This window comes from Lepidothrix coronata, unplaced genomic scaffold (assembly GCF_001604755.1).
Source record: "Lepidothrix coronata isolate B3197 unplaced genomic scaffold, Lepidothrix_coronata-1.0 Scaffold154, whole genome shotgun sequence".
NCBI lineage: Eukaryota > Metazoa > Chordata > Aves > Passeriformes > Pipridae > Lepidothrix > Lepidothrix coronata.
The window spans coordinates 336,559-364,005 of NW_016690334.1; the positions used below are offsets into that span (position 1 = coordinate 336,559).

General features: G+C 46.8%; 1 protein-coding gene across 1 annotated transcript in view; it reads right to left on the reverse strand.

Moving 5' to 3' along the window:
• SPNS2 (sphingolipid transporter 2) overlaps positions 1–19,962 on the reverse strand; it is a 132,657-nt gene extending 112,695 nt beyond the window's left edge. The window contains exon 1 of the mRNA XM_017828836.1: positions 19,668–19,962. Coding sequence (XP_017684325.1) covers positions 19,668–19,962 — 295 coding nt within the window. The remainder of the gene's footprint in view (positions 1–19,667) is intronic.
• Between the last annotated feature and the right edge of the window lie 7,485 nt (positions 19,963–27,447).

Consider the following 27,447-nt stretch of genomic DNA (forward strand, 5'->3'; position numbering starts at 1 on the left):
GTATAGAAAACTGGAATTTACCGAGGGGAAAATAATTTGTGCTAATGCACAAATAGCCCTGGAACTCCGAGCTGCCTGGGAAATGAGTCTGATTAACACCTCACTTAAATACCCCAGGCAAGCTCAGAGGGCACCTGGTATTCCCCATGGAAATTGGTGCAGTTTTGAGGAACTGTCACACGGCTGGTTGTTCCTGAAAAGTTGGACAGAGAACAGAAGTGGCTGGAGAAATGCCTGTCACGTACCTGCTGCTTTTAAACACCTATCTCAGTGCTGCACTTGTAGCATGAAATCCAAGACATGCAGCAAACACATGGAAAATATCAGCCTCCTAATGTATCTCCCTGCTAGGAGCCAGAAGGGCCACGGTCACCCATTTATTCACTGCAGAAGCTGGGCTGGAAAACAGTTGCCATCCATCCCTTTCCTCGAGGCACTGTTTTAACCATGAGAGATTTCAACATGTAAGTAGGATCAAATCCTAAAATCCTATATTTAGCAGGACTGCAGGATATATATATATATATATATATATATTCAGGAAAATTGTTCCCTAAATCAGCTTAACTTTTTTTTTTCCTGCTGCTAGAAAGCTGGACTGCTCCTCCCAAAATGAAGAAACTTGCCTTTCGTGTCAACTCAAATTCCCAAGCGATGGATTTGATTTTTGTTTTGTCTCCTGCTCATTTCGCTCCCGGTTTGTGATGGCACTGACCCTGAGGAATCAGAACTGCTCCTTGCACCCTGAAACCAAAACCAAACAGAGCAGATTTTCCTTGTGTGTTCAGAGACAGGACCAGCAGTTTGTCTTTAAATGGCCATTATTTAAACACACACACTGAACCTTGTCCACCCTGGAACTAACTTCAGATTTCTTTCTTTACTTGGCTGTGCCCATATCAGTGTCTGCCACGAGTAAAAAAATACCAACTTGATATCTGCAATGGCAGAGACTGAGAGAAATCTCTTGCAATTAATGCATTTTAAATGCATTAATTCATCTCCTGTGGGGTCACAAACTGCTGTTCCCTTTCTTCTTTAAGGGCCCACAGGAGGACTGCAGACATTTGGGGACAACAGGAGATGTTGGATGTTAAAAGATGTAGGTGTTGGAAATGACATTTATCAAATGCAGACACGCTCCACCCTCTCCTATCTTCTTTTTGGTATCATTTCCTCCTTTTGTGTTGTTATTAATGCCACTTTTGGGGGAGAGAGGAGGAAAAAAATTACTCACCTCAGGCACAGCACCCTAGGATACTGCAAAAAGAAAAGACTGCATAAAACATCTATAGACAGAAGGCTCCTGCTGGGTGCTAGAGGCAGAATATATCTCCATTCAGCTAAATGGTGCAATAGAGAAGTGGAGGAAAAACTGCAGAAATTGCTTGGAAAACAAAAAAAAAAAACAAAAAACCTGTTTTCCCGGAGCTATCATCAGGTTTGCTTGTCAGATCAGATGCTTTTTTTTCCTGGGCTCCATTCAAATGCAATGAAAATGCTTGAGGAAAATTGCTGGTTCTGATATTTACACCCTTCACACACGCAGCTGGAATGAGATTTCTGCCGTGGTGGAGCAGCAGCAGCCACAAAACAGTCTAAGCCTAATGGCAGTCACACTGCAAGCACTGTTTAAACATATGCAAAGGATTTCTTCATCCCCCACTATGTACTTTCGAATAAACTTTATGCTTATCTAATTTTTAAGTACTTACTTTTGCAGGAAGTTGGGCCAGTTCAGGGTAAAGAGTATGAGCTCAAGTGAAAGTAGGACTGAAGGAAGGAGGTCAATAAAGGCAGAGGGAGTCACCTCCAGACCTGGCATTTGGTGACATGGTTAGTGATGGATTAAGAGTTGGACTCAATGGTCTTAAAGGTCTTTTCCAATCTAAACAATCCTATGAGATTCTCTGAGAAATCCCCCCCCCACTTCAGCAAGGAAGGCAGAAGCTTCACAGAAGGCAAATCCTTTCAGAGCCTTCAGCAGACATTTGTTGTGCTTTAGTTTCCATCTGACAGCAGCACAAGCTCTGCCTCATTCCATGAGGAAACGCTTAGGGAATCAGTCCCAACTTTTCAAGAAGGAGGATTTAAGAACTGCCATCTCCTGGGGGTTTGTTTACCCCTGGGAGATCTGGCATTCTCCTTAAAACAGCTGCCATTGAATGCCTTAAGACTAAACTCTACAAAACCACATGGTTGTGCAGAAAATCCCCCAAAACAGAAAAAAGCCAGGCTCCAAATCCAGAATGCAACTCAATCACATCCAAAAGCTACTTATCTCTAAGTCTCATGGCAAACTACTCATCCTTGTGGCCACAGTTGTGGCAATTGTTATCTGCAGGGTGTGAGTTGCCATCAGACATTGCCACCACACTATTATTTATTTCTTTGCAAACAGAACAATGATGGTTCCCCATACAAACACCTCGCTCAGTCATAAGACAACAAGGCCACAGGTCAACAGAGAAAGGAGAACACAAGAAAGCAATGCATCATTTCTGTCCCTCTGACAGGTATCTGGAGGTTTAGAGTGGATATTAGGGAAAGTATCTTCACTGAAAGGGTTGCCAGGGTTTGGAATAGGTGCCCAGGGCAGTGCTGGAGTCCCCATCCCTGGAGGGGTTTAACAGACTTGTAGATGTGGCCCTTGGGAACATGGTTAGTGGTGGCCTTGGCAGTGCTGGGGAACAACTGGATCTTAGAGGGCTTTTCCAGGTTCTATCCTGACCAACTCAGTGCTCTTTTTTTATCATGTAACTGCTGGGAAACAAGCCCTCTGTAAAACTACAAGTAAATAAAATCCTCTGCCTTTTGCTTGGCTACCAAAATACTACCAGTGGCTTAAGGACATTGTCTGGGGTTTTACCCCCACAAAAATTTGATTGCCTAACCTTCCTTATGCAATGAGCAGTGTCCCAGTACCTCCCTTATCAGCTGCTTATTCCCAGAAAGCTGCCCTGCCCTGATCCACTCACTGCTGCTCCCCAAGTCACCTGCCAAAGCTACTCCTCGTGTGGCCATGCCCTGAGTGGAGCAGGAAGGGAGCACCTGGAAGGAAAGGGGAAGCTGTGCTTCTGCTTTACTTTCTCCTCCCTTCAGAAAACAATTTACTTATTTGCCTTAGAAGACAAACTTAACAATGCTACTGCCTACAAATATCCACGTGAGCCTCCAGAGATGACCAAACGTGTTATTCCAGCTGCAGCATGTCCTAATCCAAACCTGGTTCCAGAGCCTCTTGCAGCTCTTTGAGTTGCATTTATTTCCTCTTTGAGTCCATATCAACTGTTAAGTTCTGAATCACATCCTCGATTTCTGCCACAGTACAGGTATTTAAAAGCTCCCCATCATCATCATGTTTTTGATCATCATCATATTTCTTTCTCCCTTTCACACACACTCTCTCAGAATAATGCAGGGAAAGCTCCATGTTTTCGTACACACTAAGATCAGCTGCAAACAAGAGGTGTGAAAGGAAATCAGGCATTCAAGTCAACTCATTCCTAAATTAACTGCCTATTCGTTTGCAGGGGCACAGTGCTCTGACACACGGGAAGGCCTTGCCAAACAACAGGGAGCAAGGGGAGCATCAGAGCTCTCCCAGCAGCCTGGAAACCACTGGAGCAGGTAGATGAAAAAGTCCCTTTGTTTCTCTGAGAAGACATTTTGGGATCGGCCCCTTCTGGTTGCTGCTCCCGGTTTCCAAGCACGAGGCCCATCAGCATCCTCACCAACACTATGATATTAAAATAATAACCACTAAGTCACAGCTCCACTGTGAGCAGGGATTATTTGGGAGGAGTTTTTATGTGCTATGCTGGGTGGGAAAGCAGAGGCTGTGCCCAGTTATCCCAGGGCACAGGGCAGGTCTGCAGGATGGTGGCTCTGGAAGAAGGGCCATCTGTGGTTCCCATGTGTGCCTGACATGGCTGAGCCTCCTCCCAATCCTCTTTCCTTGCCCTCCTGCTCCCAGCACCACTGATGGGGGTGCAGCAGCTGAAGAGCACAGGGACTTCTGCAATAGGGTGCCCTCCTGCTCTGTGATAACACAAACAGCAACACTTCATGGCAGTGCCCAAAACCAAGCCTGAGCTCTCTCTTCCTTCTTCCATCTATCCTTTCTACCATAGGGAAATAAAGTGTAAAACCTGGGTCTCAGCTGTGCAGTGTAAACACTCTGCAACTGCCCTGGATTCGCACTGACATGAAGAGACTCCAGCCCAGCTATCTTCCTTTCTGATCAAGATATGTGTATCCTTTCCTTTCTGAAACTTTTCAGCCCCAAATAAACATTCCTCCTTCACAATCAAACATCTTTATACAAACCCACTACTAACATTTCCACGGCACATTTGAAAAATAAACAGTTGCAGCCTATCAGGCAGAGCATTTTGCTTAAATTACACAGTCTTCCCTAAAATTCCAGCCTGTGGTTTTTGCCTTTTTGCCATGCCTGGGTCTGCACAGGAGCACACTGCAGGCCCAGATTCTGCTCCATATTAAACAACATAGAACCCCATTAGTTTGTTGAGAAGCAGAGATAATGATGGTGACCCTTATCAGCCAAGGGCTGCCAACAGCAGAGATTACAGGTAAGGAAAGGCCAGTGAAGGAATCTGTGCCCATAGGGATGGAACAGGTGATCCATGTGCAGAGAGATCCAGCCTCCTGACAGCCCTCACTGTTACTTGTGTGCTCATAACCAGCACAAACTGTGTCCTTAATTGCAATAACTGTAAATGGAAATAATGCACAATTAGTGTGTACCCAAAAAGCCCTCCCCAGGCTTCTCAGATTTGTTTTAGCAGCATCTGTGACTACTTTAGTAAGCATCAACACTCTGTTAAATTTTAGAGCTGAGCAGAAAAGTGAAAAATATCTGGAGCTTAAATTATCTTTGTACTTCAGGAGTGACTTCCATCCACATGTTTAGTTACATCATAAGCCCTTAAAGATCTGAATAATTGGTTAATTCCATTTACTGGTGTATTAGGTCTGGCTGAGCTGGAGTTCATTTCCCCATGTCCTCTTACTTGAGAGATCCATACTAAGTGTAGTAATGATCATTAAAACAGAGGATAAAACTGATGGAAAAAGCAAACAACAAAGAATAAGGTTAAATTTCTCAGGACTCCAAACCAAGGTGAAACCCAAAAGTGCAACTGAGATCCACCTCTCCTTTCATCTCAGCTTTTCAAGTTCCCAGACCTGATAATAAATGACATATTCTTTCAGTTTGTGACACAACAGTTAAATATACAGCCTAAAATGAAGAGACTGGGTGCGAGCTCAACCTCAAAGCATGTGGTTAGTGATTCCAAACCAGCCAAAGGCTCTCAGCAATATCTGACCCTTCCAGCAGCTGAGAGAATCACAGACTCACAGAATATGCTGAGCTGGAAGGGATCCACAAGGATCATCCAGTCCAACTCCTGGCCCTGCACAGACACCCCAACAATCCCACCACGTGCCTGAGAGTGTTGTCCAAACACTTCTTGAACTCAGTCAGCCCTGGGGCCGTGCCCACTGCCCTGGGGAGCCTGTTCAGTGCCCAACCACCCTCTGGGTAAAAGGGCTTTTCCTGATATCCAACCTAACCCTGCCCTGACTCAGCTTCATACAGCATTGCCTTGAGTCCTGTCTCTGGTCACGAGAGTGAAAATGATAAGAATTGAAGAGCAGAAAACATGATTTGGAAGATTCTTGGATTTTTTTATCATAGCAAACACCTCAGAATTGTTCCTGCAGCAACTCTCAAAGTCACATTTTGAGGTGTCCTAGAAGAAGACAGCCTGGTTCTCCAGGGCATCCTTCTGCTGGATGGTTACACTGCTGCCAAAGAACACAACCTTTACAGCCAACATGCAACCCAGGTGCTGCCTTCACTCACACCTCCTGCACCCCAGAGCCCTGCTCATCCTCACAGCCTTCCCAGGGGAATCCTGGGGGGTTTCTGTCCCAGCACAACCCACAACTGCTCAGTCCTCCCTGCCAGGCCACCCCCCACCTCCACTGCACGGAGGGAGACCACGCTGAAGCCTTCCAAATTCCAGCTCAGAAAGGGAGAGCTGCCCCTGGCCAACGTTTCCAAGGGCAAAATTACAGCATGTGGGAATTACAGAGCTGCAGACAAACCAGCAATTTGTGAGGAATTCAAGTCACCAGAAGCGACAAATTAGGGCCACAACTCTAACAAAATTAGACACGGTCTCCTTTTAACCTCGTCTCTATTTTAAGGGCTTTTTTTTAAAAAGAGACTTTGTATTTGTTTTGTTGGTAAAGTTTCCATGAAATTGGGCTGAGAGCAACTGTTTAAGAACGATGTTTCCCTATAACTTACTCTTGTACCTTAGGAAGTGTAAAATCGTTCTCCTGCCTGTGCAGGGGGTTTCTCTCACTACTCAACAGTGACAGAGTCACCCAGCAGAGGTCAAACTCCATCATTTTTGCCAACATGCTGCTTGGCAGGAGGCTGTCAGCTATGGGATTATTTTTTTTTAGGTTCCCTTGCATTCTTCAGCCTTCTCCCCAGTTGGGGACACTGCTGGAGTCAAAAGGCAGCTCTTTCTCAATGTGACTCTCCCTTATCTACATGTCAATAGACTGAGCTATGGAAAAACAAAACAAGAACCAAGCCAATTTCCACCCTGCTCCACTCAATAACAATAAAATCACACCACAGCATCTTTAAAGCCATGCCTGTTCATTGGGATAATTACTCTAACAGCCCATCCAGGCACGGCCTCTCAGCCCCTGCCTCCAATGGAGAGACCAAAACCTGAAGGAGAAGGAGGAAACAGCTCATCTGCTGAACACAATGTTCGGAAACAAGAGGTGAACATTCCTCACCACAGCAAGATGTATGTTCCCACCCCAGCACAAAGAAAGGCTTCATATTTCATATATTTCCCATTGTTTGAGCTTGCTTGTACATAAGTAACTGCATTTAGCAATTATCAATGGGAGAGATTGAGCAGCTAAAATGATTACCACGTTTTTAACAATGCAAGAGCAGAAGCAATGAGGGAGGCTGCACCCTGCTCAGTTCCATCAATGTTCTCCAACTCCAGCAGAGATCCTCCCTTCCATGGGTACTGTTACCTCTAACACCCACCAGTGAGAGGGGCATCATCCACTGCCCAAATTATCCATCATGTGAAAATTGTCCATTGCATGAAAATGATCCATCACGGGAAAATTATCCATCACAGTGAGGGGGCTGCAGCAACGAACCCCAAAGGAAACCAAACTCCACAGTTTGCTGCTTCTCTAAGCTGGGCTTTCATAAAGCTCCCCTGCCCAATGCTGTCTCAGGAATCTTCAGTGCTGGAAAGAGAGTGGATACAAGTCTGTGTGGAACCAAAAAACTCTGGATTGAAACAAGTCAATACTGTGAAGTGTAAAATGTTGAAATGAGATGGCTTCCTGAGATAAGGAGACACCCTGTAGGCAGTGATGCAGGCAGTGGTTTCAGAGCTGGTGTGACTCCAAGGGACTCAGCAGACTGTGAGGAGCACAGAGGGAGGGCTCAGGCAGGCCTGGCAAGTCCCACAGCCCAGGGGCTGCCCCTCGACCCTGCCCAGGGTGCAGCTGCTCGGGCAGGAGGGGCTGGCACAGAGGAAAAGGGCAGCAGCCCTGTACCCCAGAGAAGGCACAATGCCCAGGGAGCTGAACAGAAACGGCAAGGAAGGCTTTACCAACCTTCCAAGAGAAATCTGCAGCGTTGCACAAGTGGCTGCTACAGCTCCAATGACACAGCAGCCTCACAGCTATCACTGCCCAGCAATTGCTGGTGTTTTGGGCTGCTGCCTTTATGTCTTTAACAGACACCTCCTAACACTGCCTGTTCCAGCCCTCACTCCGTGCTCTGAAAGCTCTCTGCCCCTGGCCCCCGTACAAATACAACGCAGAGTGTTTGTGGACAAAGACAAGCTTTAGAAGACTGGCAAGGAATTAAGTGTCCTTAAAACTACTAATTGGGATAGAAGGAACAGGGAAGGCTTATCAGCACAGGCTGCTGGCACACGAGGTCAGAGCAGCAGCCAGCAACGGCAGGTGCACAGCACGGAACCCGTGTGCACATGGGAGAGGGACGGCTCCAAACAGAGCAGCTCTTCTGCACTGGGGCTGTGCCACTGCTTGATTTGATCACACACGAGTGAGAGCCCGGGGGAGGGAGGGCAGGGAGGGCAGGGAAGGAGCCAGGACCCCCCAGGCACCCGTGTGGAAGGAACAGGGCCCTGGGCGGGGTCCCCAGCGAGATGCCAGGGGCACTGTGACACGGCCTGGGCCTCTGGGAGACAGACAGTGACTCGCTTTCCCCTCGGCAAACCACACACCACAGAGCAGCTCTGGCTGGAAGGACACCCCTCTGAATTTAAAGGGAAAACCAGTCTGTTAAAAGCCATAGATCCTGGAGCAGGAGGGTCTGGAGTTGGTGTGAACACCACACACACACACTCTGACACTTGGCCCAGAGCACTTGTAGGTGCCACACTCTTCCAGCTCCCCACCAGCCAAGTCTTTTGCTGTCTGGCTTTTTAACAACTGCCAAGAGACTTTTCCAACCAGACCTCGTAACCTAAAATTATCCAGAGTGTGCTCTTGCTTCCCTCTAGCCCTGAAATCTCATAGAAGCACCCAGGGACTGTTCCTTTAAAAGACAGAACAATTCAGCCTCTATTGCATTCTGCAAAAGAAAAAAACCCAAACAAAAAAAAAAAACCACCCAGAGTCTAGATCAGGTCCTCCAGACTAAGCCCAAGAATACCACTAAAGAAGAAAAATTTCTCTTGAGATATTTAGATATAATATATTTTTAAATCTACCTTAAAATTGTCATGACACTACCTACCGGAGTCTAAATTACACTTTCAAAATTATATGTATTAATATCCGAAGTGTGTAATTACAAAGGAGCCGATATATTTCAGAAACACCACACTTATGAACCTATTTTTTAAAATAGAAACTTCCTGCACGACTGTGAGATCTGTATTTTAGGTCTCCTGCCTTTATGACTCAACACCAGCAGAGGCAACTGGAGTCCACATGTTTGAATGGAAGCTGCAAACAGGGGTCTTCTATATTATGTCAAAGGCATTGATTAAAAAAAAAAAAAAATAAAAAAACCTTGCTCCTGCAGAATAAAGAAAGCCCTGAAAACAGTGGGAAAACTGTGCTGTTAAAAAATTTTCTTCTCAACGGCTTCTTTCACTAAAGCAAAAGTTTTATTTGTTTTAAGCCACCAAGAAAACTGAAGCACTGAAAAATGGCAGTTTTGCCAGCTGAAAGTGCGATTAATTGAATTTACAAACAGCTTAATTATCAGATCAGTCATTTAAATCTACTAACTAGTGATGGCCACCCCATGACTGAGCCTGCCTGTTGTTTTCTGGCAGTCTCTGCACCGAGACCAGGGGCTGAACATCTCTGACTGCCTGGACAACATCTCTGACTGCCTGGACAACCCGAGCTCTCCCACTGCTGAACACACAAACCTCCTGCTGCGGGGGGGAAAGGCCCAGGAAACCTCTCCCACTCAGGACTGAAGCTGCCTGTGCTTCATTTGCTCAAGTCTGAGCGAATAAAACCAAACTTCATCAGGTTACAAAGCCCAGTAAGGCCTAAATGGGGGTGAACATATCTCCCATTCACACAGAAAATGGTATAAATAGAGCTTGACTAAATATTTAAATCAAGAATGTTAAATCCTGATTCAGAGTGTGCTGCATGTGCTCACAGACAGAGAGCTCTCTCCAGCCACTCACATAACTCCTGTTTTTATTCAAACATCAGCTCCACTGCTAATTTATTCTTGTTAAGTGGCTTTCAGCAATGCAAGTGATTTAAATGCACACTTGTGAGGCAAATGTAAGCTTGCAGTGAGGTGCAGTTTGACATTTAAACCATCACATATTTTTGAACATAATGGGACTACAGGAGCATTAATAATTTTGAGCCACTTCCAAACAGAAGTTTTAAAAGCACAATGAAATGCAGAGGAAAAGTGATTTAATTCTCTCTTCTTCAGTTACTGTTGCAACTCTCTTGGTCCACAGTACAAAATCATGAAAATTTTGGTAGCTTTGTAATAATTTAAAGTATTCCACACTTTTAAATTGCTAATAAAAATGTGCTTTAATACCACGTGCATCTCAGCACACCTTTAAGGACACAGGTAATTCTAACTGTACTTGAAAAGGTGTTTTAGCTTCTAAGAGCCCCCCCTTCTCCAGTGCCCCCAAGCCCAGGGGCTTGAGAGTGTGACCCAAAATTTACTTAAGTCCTGAAAGGTCTACCCAATATGTTAAACCACATATAAACAGTGCACTACCTCCCAGAGCTGGTCACACATCCCACCTTACAAAATAACTGTGAGCAACACCCATTGATGCCAAGCTGGAATTTGCCAACACATAAGAGGTGCAAATTCCCACTCCCTAAAAATACCAGTTTTATGAAGGGAACAGCGAGTGACACGAAACTTTAGCAGCTCTACCAAGACCCTGCTACAATGAAATAGGCAAGAGAAGGAAAAACTCGTTGATTTTATTGCTTTTGCAGCACTTCAGTACGGTTCAAAGCACACCACAGAGCCCACAAGCTCCCGGCAGCACGTGCTGGGGAAGTGCTGCTCACTGCTTGTGTACAAAAAGTAGATTAAATAAACACAGAGGTAAATGAAATAAAGTTGGTTATTCCCTCAACAGCTCAGAAATGCTGTTGGGGAGAAGGGCAGATCTTTTCTCTATTTTGTTACAGGAATATATATATGAAAATATTTCTGTATTTGCTGTATTTTGTTACAGGAAAGTCATCCTGGAGAGATCAATGTTTGCCCTTCCAAGCACTAATACTCAGGTACCTTGTTCGGGTACTTTTGACTTACAGATTCCTGAAAAACTGCGAAGGGAAAAAAAAGAAAAAAGCCTCATATCCTCATACTACCACATGAAATCAGTTTTTGTCCTCCCTCTTCTCCTCCCCACGAGAGGAGGAACCAACACATCCAAGAGGGAGCTGATCAGGAACTGTCAGTTTGAATCAGAGCACTGGAGCTGTCAGTCACCAGTGGCCCTTGGGTATTTTGTTTCCTGAATATACAAAAGATTGTTATCCCGAAAGTTAGTCAGCATTTCAGGCTGCCAGACGGAAATAACAAGACTATTAGAAATGCTTCCACACTGGTCTAACTGCAGCAGCACCTGAGTTCTAATAGCTCAGCACACCAACACGGGCAATGACCCCTCTTTATGAGCCACGCTGGTGCAATAGAAATAATTTCTCCTTATTGCATAGTTTGCACAGCTGGAATTTATTAATAGTGCTGCAATTCCATATTAATTATTATTTAGCACCGACAGCAGGCCTGAAACTGCACAAAATTAGTGCCTGGCCCAAGGCACTTCAGCAGCCCTGATTCAGTGTCTCACAACCAACATTTCATACACCAACCTGCTCCAGGACCAAAGCCTGGACAGCAGTGGGCAGCTGGTGTCACATCAGAGTATTTATCCCGTGCCAATCCATAGTGGCTCTGGCTGGGAGAGAGTTCACAAGCACAAGCGTGTTGGAGAAAACCAACTGGCAATGTAAGCATGAAAATCCAGTGTCTTAAGGAAAATTATTAGGAAAGAAATCCTTTCAGTCTCACATTTACAGATGAAAAGGCTCACTGCAGGGGAACACAGCAAGAGCACACAGTGATTTGTGGACTTCCCAAACCACCCTCCTGGTGCCAAAGCTGGACTAAAGCAACTACCTGGGCCAGGATAAATGCAGAACACCCAAGGTCATCACCACCACACGGGCACTATGAAATGCAAAAGGTGACAGGCAGAAAGAAGAGAAAATTGCAAATCAACAACAGGGCAAGACCCCCCTTCCAGCTCCGAACTGCTGTGCTGGCAAAGCCTCCCAAAGGATCCCTCCTCTGGAAGGAGAATATGCAGAGAGCTCAGATCAGCAAATCCCAGCACAGGCAGGGAATCAGAGTCAACCTTCAGGCAGGTTCAAGTCGGGCCCTGCAGGTTTCACAGCGACACGAGGCCCTTTGCCACTGTCAGTTCACCCACTCTGGGTGTTTGCCATGTGGCCAAGAACCCAGGCCTGGCATCCTAACATAATAATGACGTGTTTCTAACACAAATACAGAAAATGGGAAGCTATGAAACAAATAATTAGCTGTGATCTGTTATTTACATAATTATTGGCAGAAGCCTGAACAAGGAGTAAGATGGATTACTGCAGTTTTGGTTCAGCACAGCCTTAAAATAATAATAATAATAAAAAAAATCATCACATGCCAAGGCTGAAAGGATTTTCATTCCAGCACAGGGTTCTCTCACTCTGCCAGCCAAGCCCCAAGCTGCTACTGCAGCTATTCTATGGATAAACCCTGGGCTTTTCCCTCTGCTCTTCTGTTCTGGCCACCAGCAGAAGCATAAGAAAGGTATTAAAAAAAAAACATAAACAAAGAAACAAACAGAAAAACTCTGTAGGAGATAATATCGTTCACCAACAACATAACCCTGCTATGTTCATATTTCTGAAGCCTAAATTTAGGTCTGGCAAGGCATAAAGCTGAGTTTTTCTTCTGTATTTCCTTTCCCTTCTCTTCAGTTAAAATTGCTCTGTGATCTCAGTTGTGGTAGGAGATCAACAGTTCTGGAGAAGGTTGATTGATATTTATTCCCTTAAAAAACCAGAAGTACGGAATAGTGGGAGCTCCTACACTGCTCTCATGACACGCTCCACTGCTGTCCAGAAGGATCAGCCTGACAGGAGGACCCAATTCCTTTCTCTGTCGTTTCACACAGCGGGAGATAACGTGGGGATTCCCAGCCATGCCTCGTGTGGAGGCTTCCATGAAACACAGCACCCTGAGGAGCGGGGAGAGCCCACCAGAGCACCCTGAACAGCTCATTCAAGAGCCCTCCAAAAGTGACCTTCAGCCACCTCCTGACTGGCAACAAGTCCAACGTCATGGCCACAGAAGTGCCGGATTGCACCTCCCTTCAGCCTCCCAGGATCCCATACATTCTCACTTTCCTGATTATTTAGGTACTGTTGTAAAACCAGGAGCGCGGAAATTAGTGCTCCCTCCCTTTCACTTCCTTTCCCTGCAACCCTACAGAAATAGCTGGGTTACATCAGACAGAAACACCCACAAAATAACAATGCAAACAGATGTGTCGAGGAGAAAGGTGCACGAGGTGCCTGCTGTGCTCACCAACTCCAGGGCGAGTACTCCTCCAGTCCAGGAACAGGGTGAGCTGATTTACAGTCCCAAGCTCAAAGTGGGGATCTAACAGTTAAGGACTCACAAGTAATGGTTTGGTTTGGGGCTTTGTTGTTTGGTTTGGGTTGTCTCAGGGGTTTTTTCATTTATTTTGCCTGTACCTGTCTCAGATTTGCCTCTTGACTTTCAGACCGACTCCCCAAAAAATGCGATTTTCAAGGGATGGCCATGCCAAACTCCTCTGGAAACCATGAGGTGTTGTTCACCTCACTTATACCTCTCTGGGCTCTGAGCCCAAGCCCATTTTGCTCAAGTCCTATTAACTTCCATGTCCCCTTAGGCACTTCACAGGTCCTTTGCAGAACTCATTTCGAGCACACATGATTTTTTTCCAGAACACTCATCACCCCACATCCACAATTCCAATTTCCACAAAACTCTCTCAGCCAGAAGGGCATCATCCTCCATTATCCATTTCCAGCAAACTCCATCCTTTGTTTTTATGATGCTCATGGTGCTTGGGAGATGCAAACACTTGCTGAAAGCTGCCCTTCCCTCGAATCCCTCCTCACCCTTTGGCTGTGCTGCCCACAAAATAAGTCATATCTGCTCATCTCCTAGAGCCCCTCACTAACCAGTGCTGCCTCCTGTCTCCTTCAGACTCTCCCATCCATGGCCTACAGCTCTCCAACATCTCTGAGATGTGGATCAGAAGTACCTTGGGTGCACCACCTGCTCCAGTAGAAGCTGCACAGCCATGTCCTGGTCCATAAAACACACCAAGCAATGATGATGCAAACAAGCAACAGCTCAGCAAGAGTTCAGATCTCCAGATTTCCTACTCTCTATCTGTAAAATAAAATTCCCATTGAATCTCCTTAGTAGGCACCAGGAGCTTTTAGCAACAGTTAAAAGGAACGTCAAGACCTTTACAAACCTTGTTTCATTCAGACAACGTTGTAACACCTTTCAATCACAAGTTCCTCAGCACTTGAAAGCCCAGGGAAGACCTATGGGATGCCATATTAGGGGAAAATTTGCCAGTTTTTAACATCTGCTAAACTTTGTAACCCACCATGCTCCATAACCAGCACCTCATTTGCTTCTCATGAAATAAAGACTAAATATTTTCAGTTGTTCCTATTAATTATACAAGTTGGCTGATGGAATTTAACCCTATGACAGCTTGGTATGGTATTTGAAAAGTCCTGAAGGAATGATTACAGAATTCCCACACTTTTGACCACAAAGCTTCTGATATTGACAGTCAGGGAGATCAAGGGACTAATAAGATCATCACATTATTCTTAAGAACACACTCAATATTTATGAGGATCTTAACTCCATGTAATAAGGGCCACATTCACTGGCTGTGATGGCTTGGATGCTTTGGGGATAAAATTAATCAACATGCATGAAAGAGGATCTCGGAGTCAAACAGGAAAATCTGCCCGTAATAACAAAGATAGTCACAATCTGGCAAAGCTACAGCACAAGGAAGAAAAAATACCGTGATTAAACATAATAAGACTTCACTTGAAATGTAAAGTACTCTGGAACAAATTCTGCCAACTCACTTAAGAACTGGAAAACAGGAAGGAGCAGACTCTGCAATAAAGCCCATCACAGAGGGAAAACACAGCAGTAGGGAATTAGATGCTGCTACACAGTCCCCTCATCGTGCTGCTGAGCACTTTTTGTCACCTGCTTTTGAAGTGCAGGAGGTTCAGTCCTAAATTCTGCTCCCAGTGCAGGACTTGTTGGATTTTGAGCCAGTCACAGGTACCTGCTGTCCAAGGGAAACACTGTCATCCTTTCACAAGCTTTCCCATGCGTGAGCTGCTGGCACTGCTGCTCCAGTGCATTCAGTCAATATTATTTTCTAATATTTTCCAGCACTGAAGTCCTTCCACAGCTCAGTCCTGGGCTGAGATTAGCTCAACAAGAGACAGAAGAATGAAGAGCTTGCACTGCCACTTCATGGTTTCCTCCCTGAAGCTGTAAGCACTGAGTCTTGTTACAAGGCTCTCTTTATCCCATTCCACGTGGGATCTCAGGCTGCACGAAGCTCATTCAGTAGGAAGCACATTCTCAGGTGATATGTCACTATCACAAACATGAGTTCACAAGTAAAAAGAAGCAGTTTGGGCTCATAACCTCTTGAATGTCTTGGCACTTGAGAGTTAGTGCTGAACCTTTCCTAACCCTTCAGCTGGGGCTCCTACAACATAGTTTGAAACTCGACTGTCGACTTCCAACGATCATTTGCATGCATGTATCTTCAAAGAATGGCATTGGATTTGCAACTACGTGTTGTAATGAGAGGCTAATTAACACAAATATGGCTATTAGCAAGTTGCAGACACTTAAAGGACAAACCCAGCAGACCAGAGCCTGTGACTTACTGTGTGACAGGACTGGAGAACCTCAAGGATGAGCTGATACCAGCCAAGGCTCTGCCACTAACTCCATCACCACAGGCAAATGGCTCTACAACTCGGTTTCCCCTTCTGTAGTGGGAGAGTAAGACTCATTTACTTTGCTGGGTAGTTCTCCAGCTTAATTAAATCGTTACCTTTAAATTAAAGGCACTACAGAAATGCCAGGAAGTAGCGTCTGAATTAGAAGGTGGAGGTGACACCCTAATGAAGCAACACTATTTTCATCGTCAACAGCAAAAGGTCACCCATGGAATAATTGTGAAACCGCATTCCAAGCTGCTGAAAGGAAGATGACTTTTCCCAAAACTTCATTAAGGAAGAAGATGCGCCCCAGCATCGCCAGGTGGCTGAAATGCTGCAGTTTCACAGGTAAACCTACAGTGCTTTCACTGCTGCTTGTTCTCCCTTGTCCTCACTCTTGGCTTTCCTAACAGCAGCAAAACATCACAGCTCTCGAAAGAACGCTTTTTCCACAGGCAACTGTTTTCAGGATGATCAGGGACCTATTAAGAAAATTGCAGAGGATCATTTCCCTTCAAGTTGGTAATGCTCAGCACAGTTTTCAGTCTTTCCTTTCCAAGAGCCACAGTGGAGGCACTCCCACTTTTTGTCTGGGACAGCTTCTCTCAAATATTATTATATTTTAACATACTCCACACACAGTGGAAATCCCCAACTTTATATAAAAATACGGACATTATTGAAATATCCACTACTACAGTGTAGGCTTTTTATTTTTAAAGTACTGGAATAAACTTAAACCACAAGAAACAGGCCAGTCCTTGGTGGAGGCCCAGTTTCACCATGTATTCCCAAAAAAGCTGCAACTTAGTGTCAGGTGTGAAGCTGATAAGTCCTCTGTCTGGGAAACTGCCCCCAAGTTCTGCCCCAGATACCAGAAGTCACATCCCATCCTAAACTCATTTAGTCCAAACTGGGAAGTCATTAAGCCAAACCCAGGAAAACTGGCAGCCACTTTCTTGTGTCTTGCACCTGAAAAAAGGTTACCCAAGAACAACTCATTATACACAATGTCCTTGTGTCCAGAGCACAAACACCACAAAATACCACATTTGCTGTTTACTTTGTAGCAAGGCAAAAGCTTTTACTTTTAAATAAAGCAAGATGTGCTATAGCAGGGGTCAGCCTAGTTCTTTCTCTTACATAAGATGCTCTTGCATTGACTGGATATGTATTATCCAGCTTCTGTGTGGAGATGTTAAAAAATAGTGGAAGATACCCAGGGAACTACATTTGGACCAAATAACTCTGTATGTGATCTTTTTTCCTAGTGACTAAACATATACTAAATATATACCTGCATACACTTGTTATATATATACATACACACTAAATATATACTTTTTCTTATACTTGCATTTATTTTTAGAAGGTCAAAATGACTGCAATCAAGTTCTCAGGTAAAATAGAAATTGCACTTGTAGTACTGTGCCCATACAACTGGATTCTCTGTTTGCTTTTATCTGTCTGTCAGCTGCCTACTAATTGCTTTTGAGGCCACTGACCTGCTTTTGACTAAATTTGACAGCAGGAAGAAGTCCCAAAGCTCCCAACACTTCCATTTAAAAAAAAAAAAATGGTTGGGTAGAGGCGAGACTCTCCTAAGACAAGAAGAGAAAGGTTAATGACACAGGTCAGCTCCTATTTGACGTCAGAACCCACAGGAGGGATCACCCTTGAGACACAAATCCTCAGGAACCCGTTTCCATTGGTACTGATGCTCTTCTAACACTTGTTTCAAATGGAGCTGGAACCAGAAATTAACTCCAGTTCTCACAACAGTTCACTGGCCTCAGGTAAATCATAACTTCTGATGCTACTTCCCCTGCCATAATGTGGCTGGTGTTAAAATCCCTTATTACGTTGCTGCAACAGTTCATATTTGAAATGTACTTTGAAGGTCTGGAGAGTTGTATTCACTAATTATTACCTGTCTTGAGACATGAGCTGAATATTCAAAGTGCCAGCTTGATTCATCTGCAAGTGCACATCACATAAGCATATGGTATGCACTAAGACTCAAAATACAAAAGCAAAGATTGCTTTCAGAGAAGACTTTATAATCAAGTCAGTTTTGAGCTCAAAACATATAATTTTTATTACCACAGCTCTCCTATTAGACTGGATTTAAATTATTCCACGTTTTGGATTAGCACTTTATAAAACACCAGTTTGAAAAGTAAATACCAATTGACAGAAGACAAAAAGGCCATGCAAAGTTTGATTCTGTCCCCAGGGGCAAGTCTGATGTCTGAGACCTCAAACCTTTGATATCAGGCTGAATGCTAACAGATTAAGTTCCACGGGGCAGTTATTGAGCACTGCAAAAGCAGAGTTCATCCTGCAAACACCGGCAATCACAGCACTGGGACTGGCAATGCCACACTGCAGTAGGCAGGCATTTTTATCTTCTGCTTGGTCAGGCACTTTCCAGCCTTCCCAGAAAAGATGCTGCTTTCATTTCTTGCAGGCGGAAAAATCAGATGACAAAGGTCTTGCTGAAAGTACCACAGCAAATAGATGAACTAGATAATGAGTTATGATTTTTTTTTTTTAAGCATGCACGAGGGGGAAATAGCTTCCCAAAAAGGAAACTTTCCATGCATTGAAGGAAAACGGTGCTTTGTAGTAAAACTCTCTGCTAGAGAGGTTCCTATTTGAGGGCAAGGGAGCAAACTACAATTTCCTTCAATAATAACAGGTTAACCTTGTATCTTCAAGCTTCCTTCTGGAGCAGACTGACGACCAGCCCAGCACTCAATACCTCCCAATAGTGGCCTTTACATTTCCTGAAGGAGCGAGCCCTGTCTGCAAATAATAATACAAAAAGCCACAACAGTGCCAGCTAAATTTTCCTTCTAATCCTCCCCATCTCCCTACTCCAGACAAAACAAATACAGCCTGGCCAACTTATTCTGACAACAGAGACTAGATTTATGTCCCTTGCACTCTATCACTGCCCTACAAACATACATTATTTTAATGCAGCATAAACAAATACCTGATTTGCTTAACACCACATCGAGTCCTAGTGATTAAAACATATATATGCATAGAGCAAAATTTATACATGCACAAACCCCTTTATAAGCTCTGAAGATAAAATTATCAGTATTGCCAAACACAGAATATGCATTATATTCTAATGACATGAGACAGTTGATTACCAACAAGCCTACTTCGTTTCTAATCAGGAAAAGTTTAGCGATGATCTCCTTCCCTGCTGGGAAGGAACGAAGGAGGAGTCCTCTCTAGGGATGGCACGGTTAACATCCCAATGCACATTTATTTCGGAGCTGAGCCTCACAGTAGTAGTACCCACCGAGGCACACAGCGCTTCGCGCAGCGCTGCTGGTCACGCATCCCTCAGCGCATCACATTAAAGTGTTTACCTCCAGAAAACCCAGCTTTGCAAAGTGCACTGCAGCTGCCTGGCGGCTCCTCCTGCGCCCGCTCCTGCCAGCTCTGCTGTCACCTGCCCGGGAGTTCTGCAGGGAAGGGACCCTCCTTGGCACAGGGCTGAAGGACAGCCGGGTGTTGCAGGCGCTCCGCAGAAACAAAGCGAAGGGCGATGTGCCTCGCTGCGATTTTCACCCGCGAACACACGCTCGCATCCCCGTTTCGCACAGCCCGTGTCCCCGCGGCCGCACCTGTCACCCTGTGCCGGGATCGATAACGCGGCTGCCACCGCCCCCCGAGCCTCCCCGAGCACCCTCTGCCCGCCGCCGCTCCCTCCCGAACCCCGCCGGCTCCGCCATCCAGCCCGCACGAACAAAGGGCTCTCCTCTTATTTTCGACAAAATTCGCACAAACTAGAGAACAATACCGGAGGGGCCGCACAATGGGCACCGCATCCCTCCCGCCGGCCCCGCTCCATCCCCGCCGCCCCCCGCGCCGGGACAGCGCCGGGCACGGCGGCGGCCGCCCCCGGGGACGGGCAGGGCGGGGGCAGCGCTCACCTGCCACCGTGTACCGGTCCAGGTAGTTGAGCACGTTGCCCACGCTGAGGATGCCGGCGGCCGCCACCCGGGCCCGGCCGAGGCTCGGCGCCTTGCGGAGGGCGGCGGGGCGGTCGGGGTGCTTGCCGCCCGCCGGCGGGTTCATCCTGCCCGACAGGGTCTGCACCTCGCCCTCGGCGCCCCGGCCGCAGCAGCCCCGCTCGCCGTCCTCCTCCTCCTCCTCGTCACCGGCTCGCAGCCGCCCGCCGCAGCCCGGGCTGCTGCCGGAGGAGCCGTCGCTTTCCAGGCACATCATGGGCTGCGGGAAGGGGGATCTCGGCGTGCGGGGTGACTGACTGAGCGGCGGACGGAAGGACGGACAGACCGACGGGCAGCCGGAGCGCTCAGCGCCGCATCCCCGCGGCCGCCCCGAGCCTGCCCGGGACCGGCCGCCTCTGACAGGCGGGCGGGGCTGGGGCTGGGGGCGGGGCCTCGCGCAGACCCCGCCCCCCCCGCGCGCCCCGCCCCGCCGGCCCCGAGGGGTCCGTCAGACCCGCCCCGGGCGGCACCGCGGGGCGGCTCCTCGGCCGGGCGCAGACCAGCCCCTGGGGGGTCTCCTCAGTCCGCCTCAGCGCGGCCCCTCAGCCTGGTTCAGGACGGCTTGTCAGCCGTGTTCAGACGGGCCCCGAGAGTGTCCCTTCAGCCCGCCGCAGCCGTCCACAGACCGGCCCTTAAGGGGCTCCCCTCAGGGCGGCTCTTCACCCGCCCCTCAGCCCCTCACAGACCGGCCCCTGAGGGTGTCCCTCAGCCCGCCTCAGTCCAGGCATGAGGAGGTCCCCGCAACCCGCCTGAGGGCGGCCCCAGTCCGGCCCTGAGGGGTCCCCTCTCAGGCCCCCTCAGCCTGCCCCAGCTCCCTGAGGGGGTCCGTTACCCCGCCTCTGGACGGCCCCTCAGCCCCGCTCAGAATAGCCATGAAGGGGCGGTTCCTCGGCACCTCAGCCCGGCCCTGAGGGGATTCCCCCTCAGGTCACCTCAGACCAGCCATGAAGGCGGTTCCTCAGCAGCCTCAGCCCGGCCATGAGGGGGTCCCCCCTCAGCTCACCTCAGCCCACCTCAGCCCAGCCATGAGGGGATAGCCCTTCAGCTCACCTCAGACCAGCCATGAAGGCAGTTCTTCAGCAGCCTCAGCCCGGCCGTGACGGGGTCCCCACATTCTGCCTCAGCCTGGCCCTCAGGCGGTCCCTTCAGACTGGCCACGGGGGCTTCCCCCTCAGCCCATCTCAGACCAGCCATGAAGGCGGTTCCTCAGCAGCCTCAGCCCGGCCATGAGGGGGTCCCCCCTCAGCTCACCTCAGCCCACCCTCTCAGCCTGGGAGCAGATGGGTCTTACCTGCCCAGCATCACCAGCACAGTGGGACCAAGTAATGACTTCCCTTTCTCTACCTTTATTATTCTACAGCGCTGCACAGCAGGCTTCAAACACACCGATGGGCAGAACTGTGTAGTTAGCTGGAAAAAACAAAAACTCTCCTTGCCTACTCTGAGCGCCCTAAGCTGTCTAAAGGCACAGGGACTGTCAGGGAAGGGACGATTTGAGGCAGGGCAAGGGCTCCCTGGAAGGTGCCACCAACCTTGCAGCTCCCTGCCTGGCCCCAGACGATTTTCCTATTGCACAGAAGTAGCTTCAGGAGCAACATGCATCTTCAAAGGAAGTAAAATTGCTCCAGAGCTCCCCTCACTGCAAACAGTTCCATCCCGCTCCCTATAAAGTTCCACCTTTGAGCTAAGAATGGCCAAGAGACATTTCATTTCAAAAAGAAGAGTCTTCAAAGAGATAAAAGTGTTCAGAACCAGAGTGGCTCCAGCCTGTCATACCTGTCGTAAAACTACAAAAGGTAACTAAAAACAGAGAAATAAAATGATTGCTGGAGAGCCAACGCACGCTCGTCCAAGAACAGCACGTTTGGATTTCGGATTTCTCTCAGTCTGTTGATCTTACCTAAGAAAATGTGTCATGATTAAAGTCTTTGTCTCCGGGATACACATTTAAACAAACCCCCATCGCCTTCCTCTGCAGAACGTGGAGCTCTCACAGCACAGCCCGTGTGTGTGCTCAGCATACCTGGCTGTGACACACCCTGCCACTGATGACACCAGGGACAGACTATGCCAGAAATCTGGAGAGATACCACCAAGGGAACCCCCCCGGGACGCTGCCGGGGGCAAAGGGCACTTTTTGATGAGTCAGCAGCAATTCAGGGCTGTTTGAGCAACGCCTCTGAAGAAAGGAGCAAACACCCTCCCTGGTGACGTGTGACACTCCCTAGCGGTAAATGACATTTTAATGCTGAGAGTGGGCCTGCACAGACGTTCCAGAGCTCATTTCAGTGACAGACACAACACATCTGGATTAATGATAATGTTCAGGTTGACCTGTTGAAGTCTAGGGGAATAATTTTTTACTCCATAGCAGCATCTGCAGTTCCAATGTGACTGTATGGGAGAGGTTATACCGGCAAAGCTGCTTGTTCACATCCCCACTAATTCCACTATTCTAGGGGTGTACGTAATTTGGGCAAGTGACAGTGGTCACCCAGAGTATTATATAGCTCAAAAGGAAACAAAAAACAAAACCAAAACAAAAACCCAACAGAAACCAGTAGAATTAAAAAGAAGGAAAGAGGGAAAAGGAGTGAAATGGCTTCACAACCACCACCCAACTTGCCCAGCAGTGGAGGCAAACTCGTGTGTTCTTTAAGCCAGACATATCAGGCATTAAACAGAGCTGAACTGCAGGCTCAAGGAGCTCCAGAGAGACCAGCCAAAGTGTCCAGGAGCCCTCAGACACATATGGTCTGATCCACTGTCTGCTCTACTCTACTTTTTTCACTGCTTGGGCTGCCCCTGGGCTCTGCACACAGAAAGCAATGTTTGGGAGATGTTAGTGAGATTAAAAGGCAAGGCAGAATTAAAGACCTTAGTCTTATGGATCAAGTGGTTCTCCTGAAAGCAGCTAAGAAAGCAGAGCTTTCTCAAGGAACTGAAGTTTAATTTTATTTCTTTCCATTTAACCAGTACCAAGCACAAAACCAGAGGTGACACTGAAGCCAAGGTGGTTTACTGTATGTTAAAATAACTGCCTAAGAAGGCTGGGGAGTGACTTCTCCAAGTCCTCTTGATCCAGCAAATCCCCACAAAAAAGAAAAACCATCCCAAACACCAACTTAAGGTCAGTGTATATGCTCCAAAGTTCGAGCAGGCCATCGAACATGGAGCAATGCAGGACCAAGGTTGCAAGAGCATCCTTTTATTTCTGACACAGAGAGGAGTTTCAGCTCAGAGACATCCACAGATACAGCACAAAGAGGCATTGCTTGGGCAGTGAGTTACATGGACACACAGCCAACCCTAACACCTTCAACTGTACATGGAAAACTCACAAACACAGCAGATGCCACTGCATCCATATGAGATTTATATAAAGGAAAAGCAGAGGGAACTGGAAAAAACGTGATAGAATTGTCTTTAGTGGCAGGATGAATCATATGACTGAACTGCTAAAATCACTGGTTACCACCTCTTAAGAGGAACAGCGTGGATTCTAGCTCAGAGACATTGCTGGGCTTGGCTGTTACAGGTTGTTGAGAGGCAATTTGATTACAGTGTGCAAGTTGTAACATGGGGAGAAAAATGCCAGTTTTAAGAGCTCTAATCAAGAGGGAAAAGGCATAGCAAGAACCAGAACAATGGCTGAGAGCTGGAGTTAGAAAAGTCCTAATGAATCATCTGGTTCACATTTGTTACAGAGTGATTATCCTCTGGAACAAAATGCTAAAGAAGGGGTGTATCCTCTATCTCCTTCAATCCAGGTTGATTGCCTTTCCAGAAAGTGCATTATTGAATTCAACATGAGCTGTTGCGCTCCCTGCAGAGAGAACGGGGGGTAATTTCATGATACAGGAGGTCAGGCTGGGTGGGTTAAAGTCCCAGACCTGAAGATATGAGTCCTTACTCTGCTTACCAAGCACACAACATTTTCTGCACCCACTTCAGTTGCTGGATGGATCTGAGCCCCTGGGAAAGCACATTACACCAAGCTAGTCTTGAAATGGTGGTTACGAAAGAGGAGTGTCCCCACAGCCCTGGTGATGAAGATGGGTGGCATCTTCCCAGGTACTGGGGATACTGTGTCTGTCTAAAAGCTAGGAAGCTCCCTCACACTGGGATCACCATCAGGAGGTGTGTGGATACAACGAAAAGCAAATCTGAACTTAGGTAGCTCATCCTCCTGCTTCTTCCAGGTTATGCAGATCATCTCTGCTCCAGGAGGAGCTCTGACCAGTCTCTGCAGATTCCACTCCCAGGCATTAGAAGGGCTAAGAGAATCAGCAGCCTTCCTGCAGAGAAGTGACACAGCCTTGTGCATGTCCCTGGAAGCCCCTCAGCCCACACCCCATCACTGTCTGGTCCCAGTGGCCACAAACCCAACGCACTGTGTGGGTGACACCCACGGACTGCAGGCACAGGTCCTTAACCAGGCTCTGCTCAGGGACCTTGCAGGCACCTGGCTGCATATTCAGTGAGGCAAGAACAGACTCGGTTGTTGGTGGCCCTGCTCTGTCCCAGTGCAGTCAACAGAGCTTATCCCTTCAGGGATTATTTTCTTCCTTTCATTATTTTGTTAGTATCTTAAAAGCTTGAAAATGTTTATTTTAGTTTATCCTAGTCTGCACTTATTGATTTTCCCTCGCCTCCAGAGTTCTAGAGAGGGTCAGTGTGAGCAGAAGCAGTGCTGGTTGACAACAGCTATAACTCACCTTGGAGCAAACAAACCCACATTTGCAGTGCACCAATATTCACTTCAGTGTCATAGTCCAGCCGGTCCATGGGCCAGACCTGGCCTGCAGGAAGCTTATGAGCAGCCTCCCACCTTCTCTCCCCTCTGTTTGCAGTGGGGAATAGGGGGTTGAACCACCCACAGAAGGTAAAACCCAAATGTGAGTCCTGTTTTTAACCAGGTTGGACCTTACGTAGTCGTAGCAGTTACTACAGCCTGAGGAACTGGACCATCAAGAGGACATCACATGGCTGTTTTGGAAATAAAGGAAATTATCTCTAACCCAGCTTATTTAAAATCCAGATTTCTTCTTCAGTTAATAAAGATCTTGGGGAAAAAACCCCACATTTGTACTTCAGAAAGTCACAATAATCTCTAAACCGTAACTGTCATAGGACTGGAGTCTCCCTGAAGTAAGGTTTTGCCAAAATGTGCACCAGTGTAGCACTACCATTATCAGGAGCAGTGACTGCCTTCAGTAATCTAACATGTTCAACTGTAAATAATTATGACTCAAAGCTACTTTTGTCCTTTTCCAGGATTTTCCTTTGTGTGTTTCAAAATTAGGACTCACACACACACACACACACACAGAGCTCCTCATTTAGGAAAGAAAGAGCTACACAGAACACCAAACTACAGGATCACAAAGCCCAGATTTGGCGTTATAAGCCTTAAACTGACCACATTTCATGAAAGGTCATATCACCAGGTGGTGATCGAGGCTGTGAGAGCAAAACACAGGACAAGGACAGGAGTCTGTCCAGCCCTGTGCATTCTTGGGCTTCGAACAGATTGCAGCTCTGTGGAACAAGAATCCCAACCCTGCAATTACACACCTACATTCCCATTATGCCCCACTGTTATCTCTTGGCTTCCTTTTTCTTCACACACTTCTCAGCTGAATTAACCTGTTACTGACAATTGATTTTACACAGCAGCATTTACAAGCTCATCCAGCTCAGAGGTTTCCTGGGACACGTGTGACCAGGGAGATATGATGAGCATCAAGCAGCTCTTCCAAACCAGTGAAGGAGGATATCCATTAGCACAGATCTCCATGTTTTCCAGCAGTCACTCTTTCAAATTAGGCTCTCTACCCTAAACTACCCGTGAAAACCAGCCCTGCATTTAGCTATTTAATGTGTTCAACACTCAGTGGTGTGAATCAGCCCCTGGTCATCATCCTTTTCCCTCTACACTCATATATGATCCATCTCACTGAGAGAGCTCTGGGCACTGACCATGTCACCTCCAGAGCAATTTCATTAAGCAAGGAAGATATGAACAGTCCCCTAAAATGCACAGAAGTTTAAAAATCTCTCAGAAGGCAAATCAGACTCGATGTTGAAAGTATAGTAGTGTTTTAATCCTTGAATTCAACAGAAACACAATGGAGACAGAGGCAGTGAATGAAAGGAAAAATCCACGAACAGAAGCTGGCATCCCAAGGCCCAGTTCCTTCCTGATCCTTGCACTGTTGTGCTTGAAATGATAAACTGGATGCAAAAGGAGCTGTATTTCCATGAAAACATTTAGCTTTTGCAACAATACAAGCAGCTGCTCTCACCCTCCCCTACAATCCTACATAAGTGCCTGAATATTTGTTTGTGAATTTTTCAGTTACAACATTTGTATAATGTTCCAGCTTGCCTGGCATAGAATAGCTCATGCCAACCAAACCCAAATTAAAATAAAAAACCCACACCAAAAAAAACCCCAAACCCTCCAAACAACCCTGTTCTCCCCAAACAGTTGGTACAGCAGGCAAACCCCACCGCTGTCCTTAGTGATTTCTTAGGGAATGGCCTTTGATGTTCAGGACTGTTGGATGCAATGATCCACCTCCAGAAGTCCTGGCCTTTGTTATATTCAGAGGAGCCTCAATGCTCCAAATAAACGGAGTTTGTGGTCTCACCTCAGGTCCCAGCAGGGACTACAGTTACTAATATGCCACATTTTTGGCAAGTTGTGTCCCCTGTTTGAATAAAGGATGTAGAGCCTGAACTGCCTCCACCCACTGGAGATTCTGCAGAGGATAAGATGCATCTTTGCCCTTAGCATCCCACTTCTCAGAACAGCCACATTCTTGAGGTCTGATTAACCAGCATTTAAGAACCCAGTGTGGAATGGGTAGCTACAGAAATAGCATTCTTGCACTACCCCAGCATTTTAGGAAGGGACTGCCAGGTCCATGTGGGAGCAGAGGAATCCCAAAACAATAAGGACAGACCCAGCAGTTACCAATCCATAAACAGCTGCCTGGCATCTTACAAAAGGGCTCAAGCCATGAGAAGGGGATCCTTGCAAAAACAACAGTAACAGGAACGATTCCACTGGTTTTGCCCACATGGGGACAGATAAAAGATGAGGTCACACAAAGTGGAACAGGCTGGGACTGTGCAGCTCTGTGTGGTTTTCTCAGTTGAGTTGACTTAACTCATTTCAAGACCAAATTTCCTCGAGCAACTTTGAAAACTCCAGACTAATACCAGCAGCTGTAATTAGGGCTGAGCATCCATTGTCCCAGACATCACCCCCAAAATTACAATGTCACGTGATTTATGTCAGTACATCATCAGGGTCACTGGAATTTATAGGGCTCCAAGTGAACCAAAGCACTTATAATTTAAAAAAAACCCAAAACATTTATAGCCTCAGCACCCAAAGGGTGGATCTGTGCCTTCAGGAGAGGGGTTTATTTTATTTCACACACAAGAATGCTCGTGCCTTTTCATCATCTGCAGTGAAGCCGTTTGGTTTATGATGGGATATTGGGAATGCACTCTTCTAGACTACCAGCAATTACACCCTGGGACTGAATGATTGCCTGCAATTCTATGGGACAGCATTTGACAACTAGATATACAGGATGGAAGGAACCATCCTCGTTATTCCTAGTGCTTCAACACTTAGTTCAGCAGTCTCAAGCTCTGAGTCCACACTGGTGACTGATCCACTTGA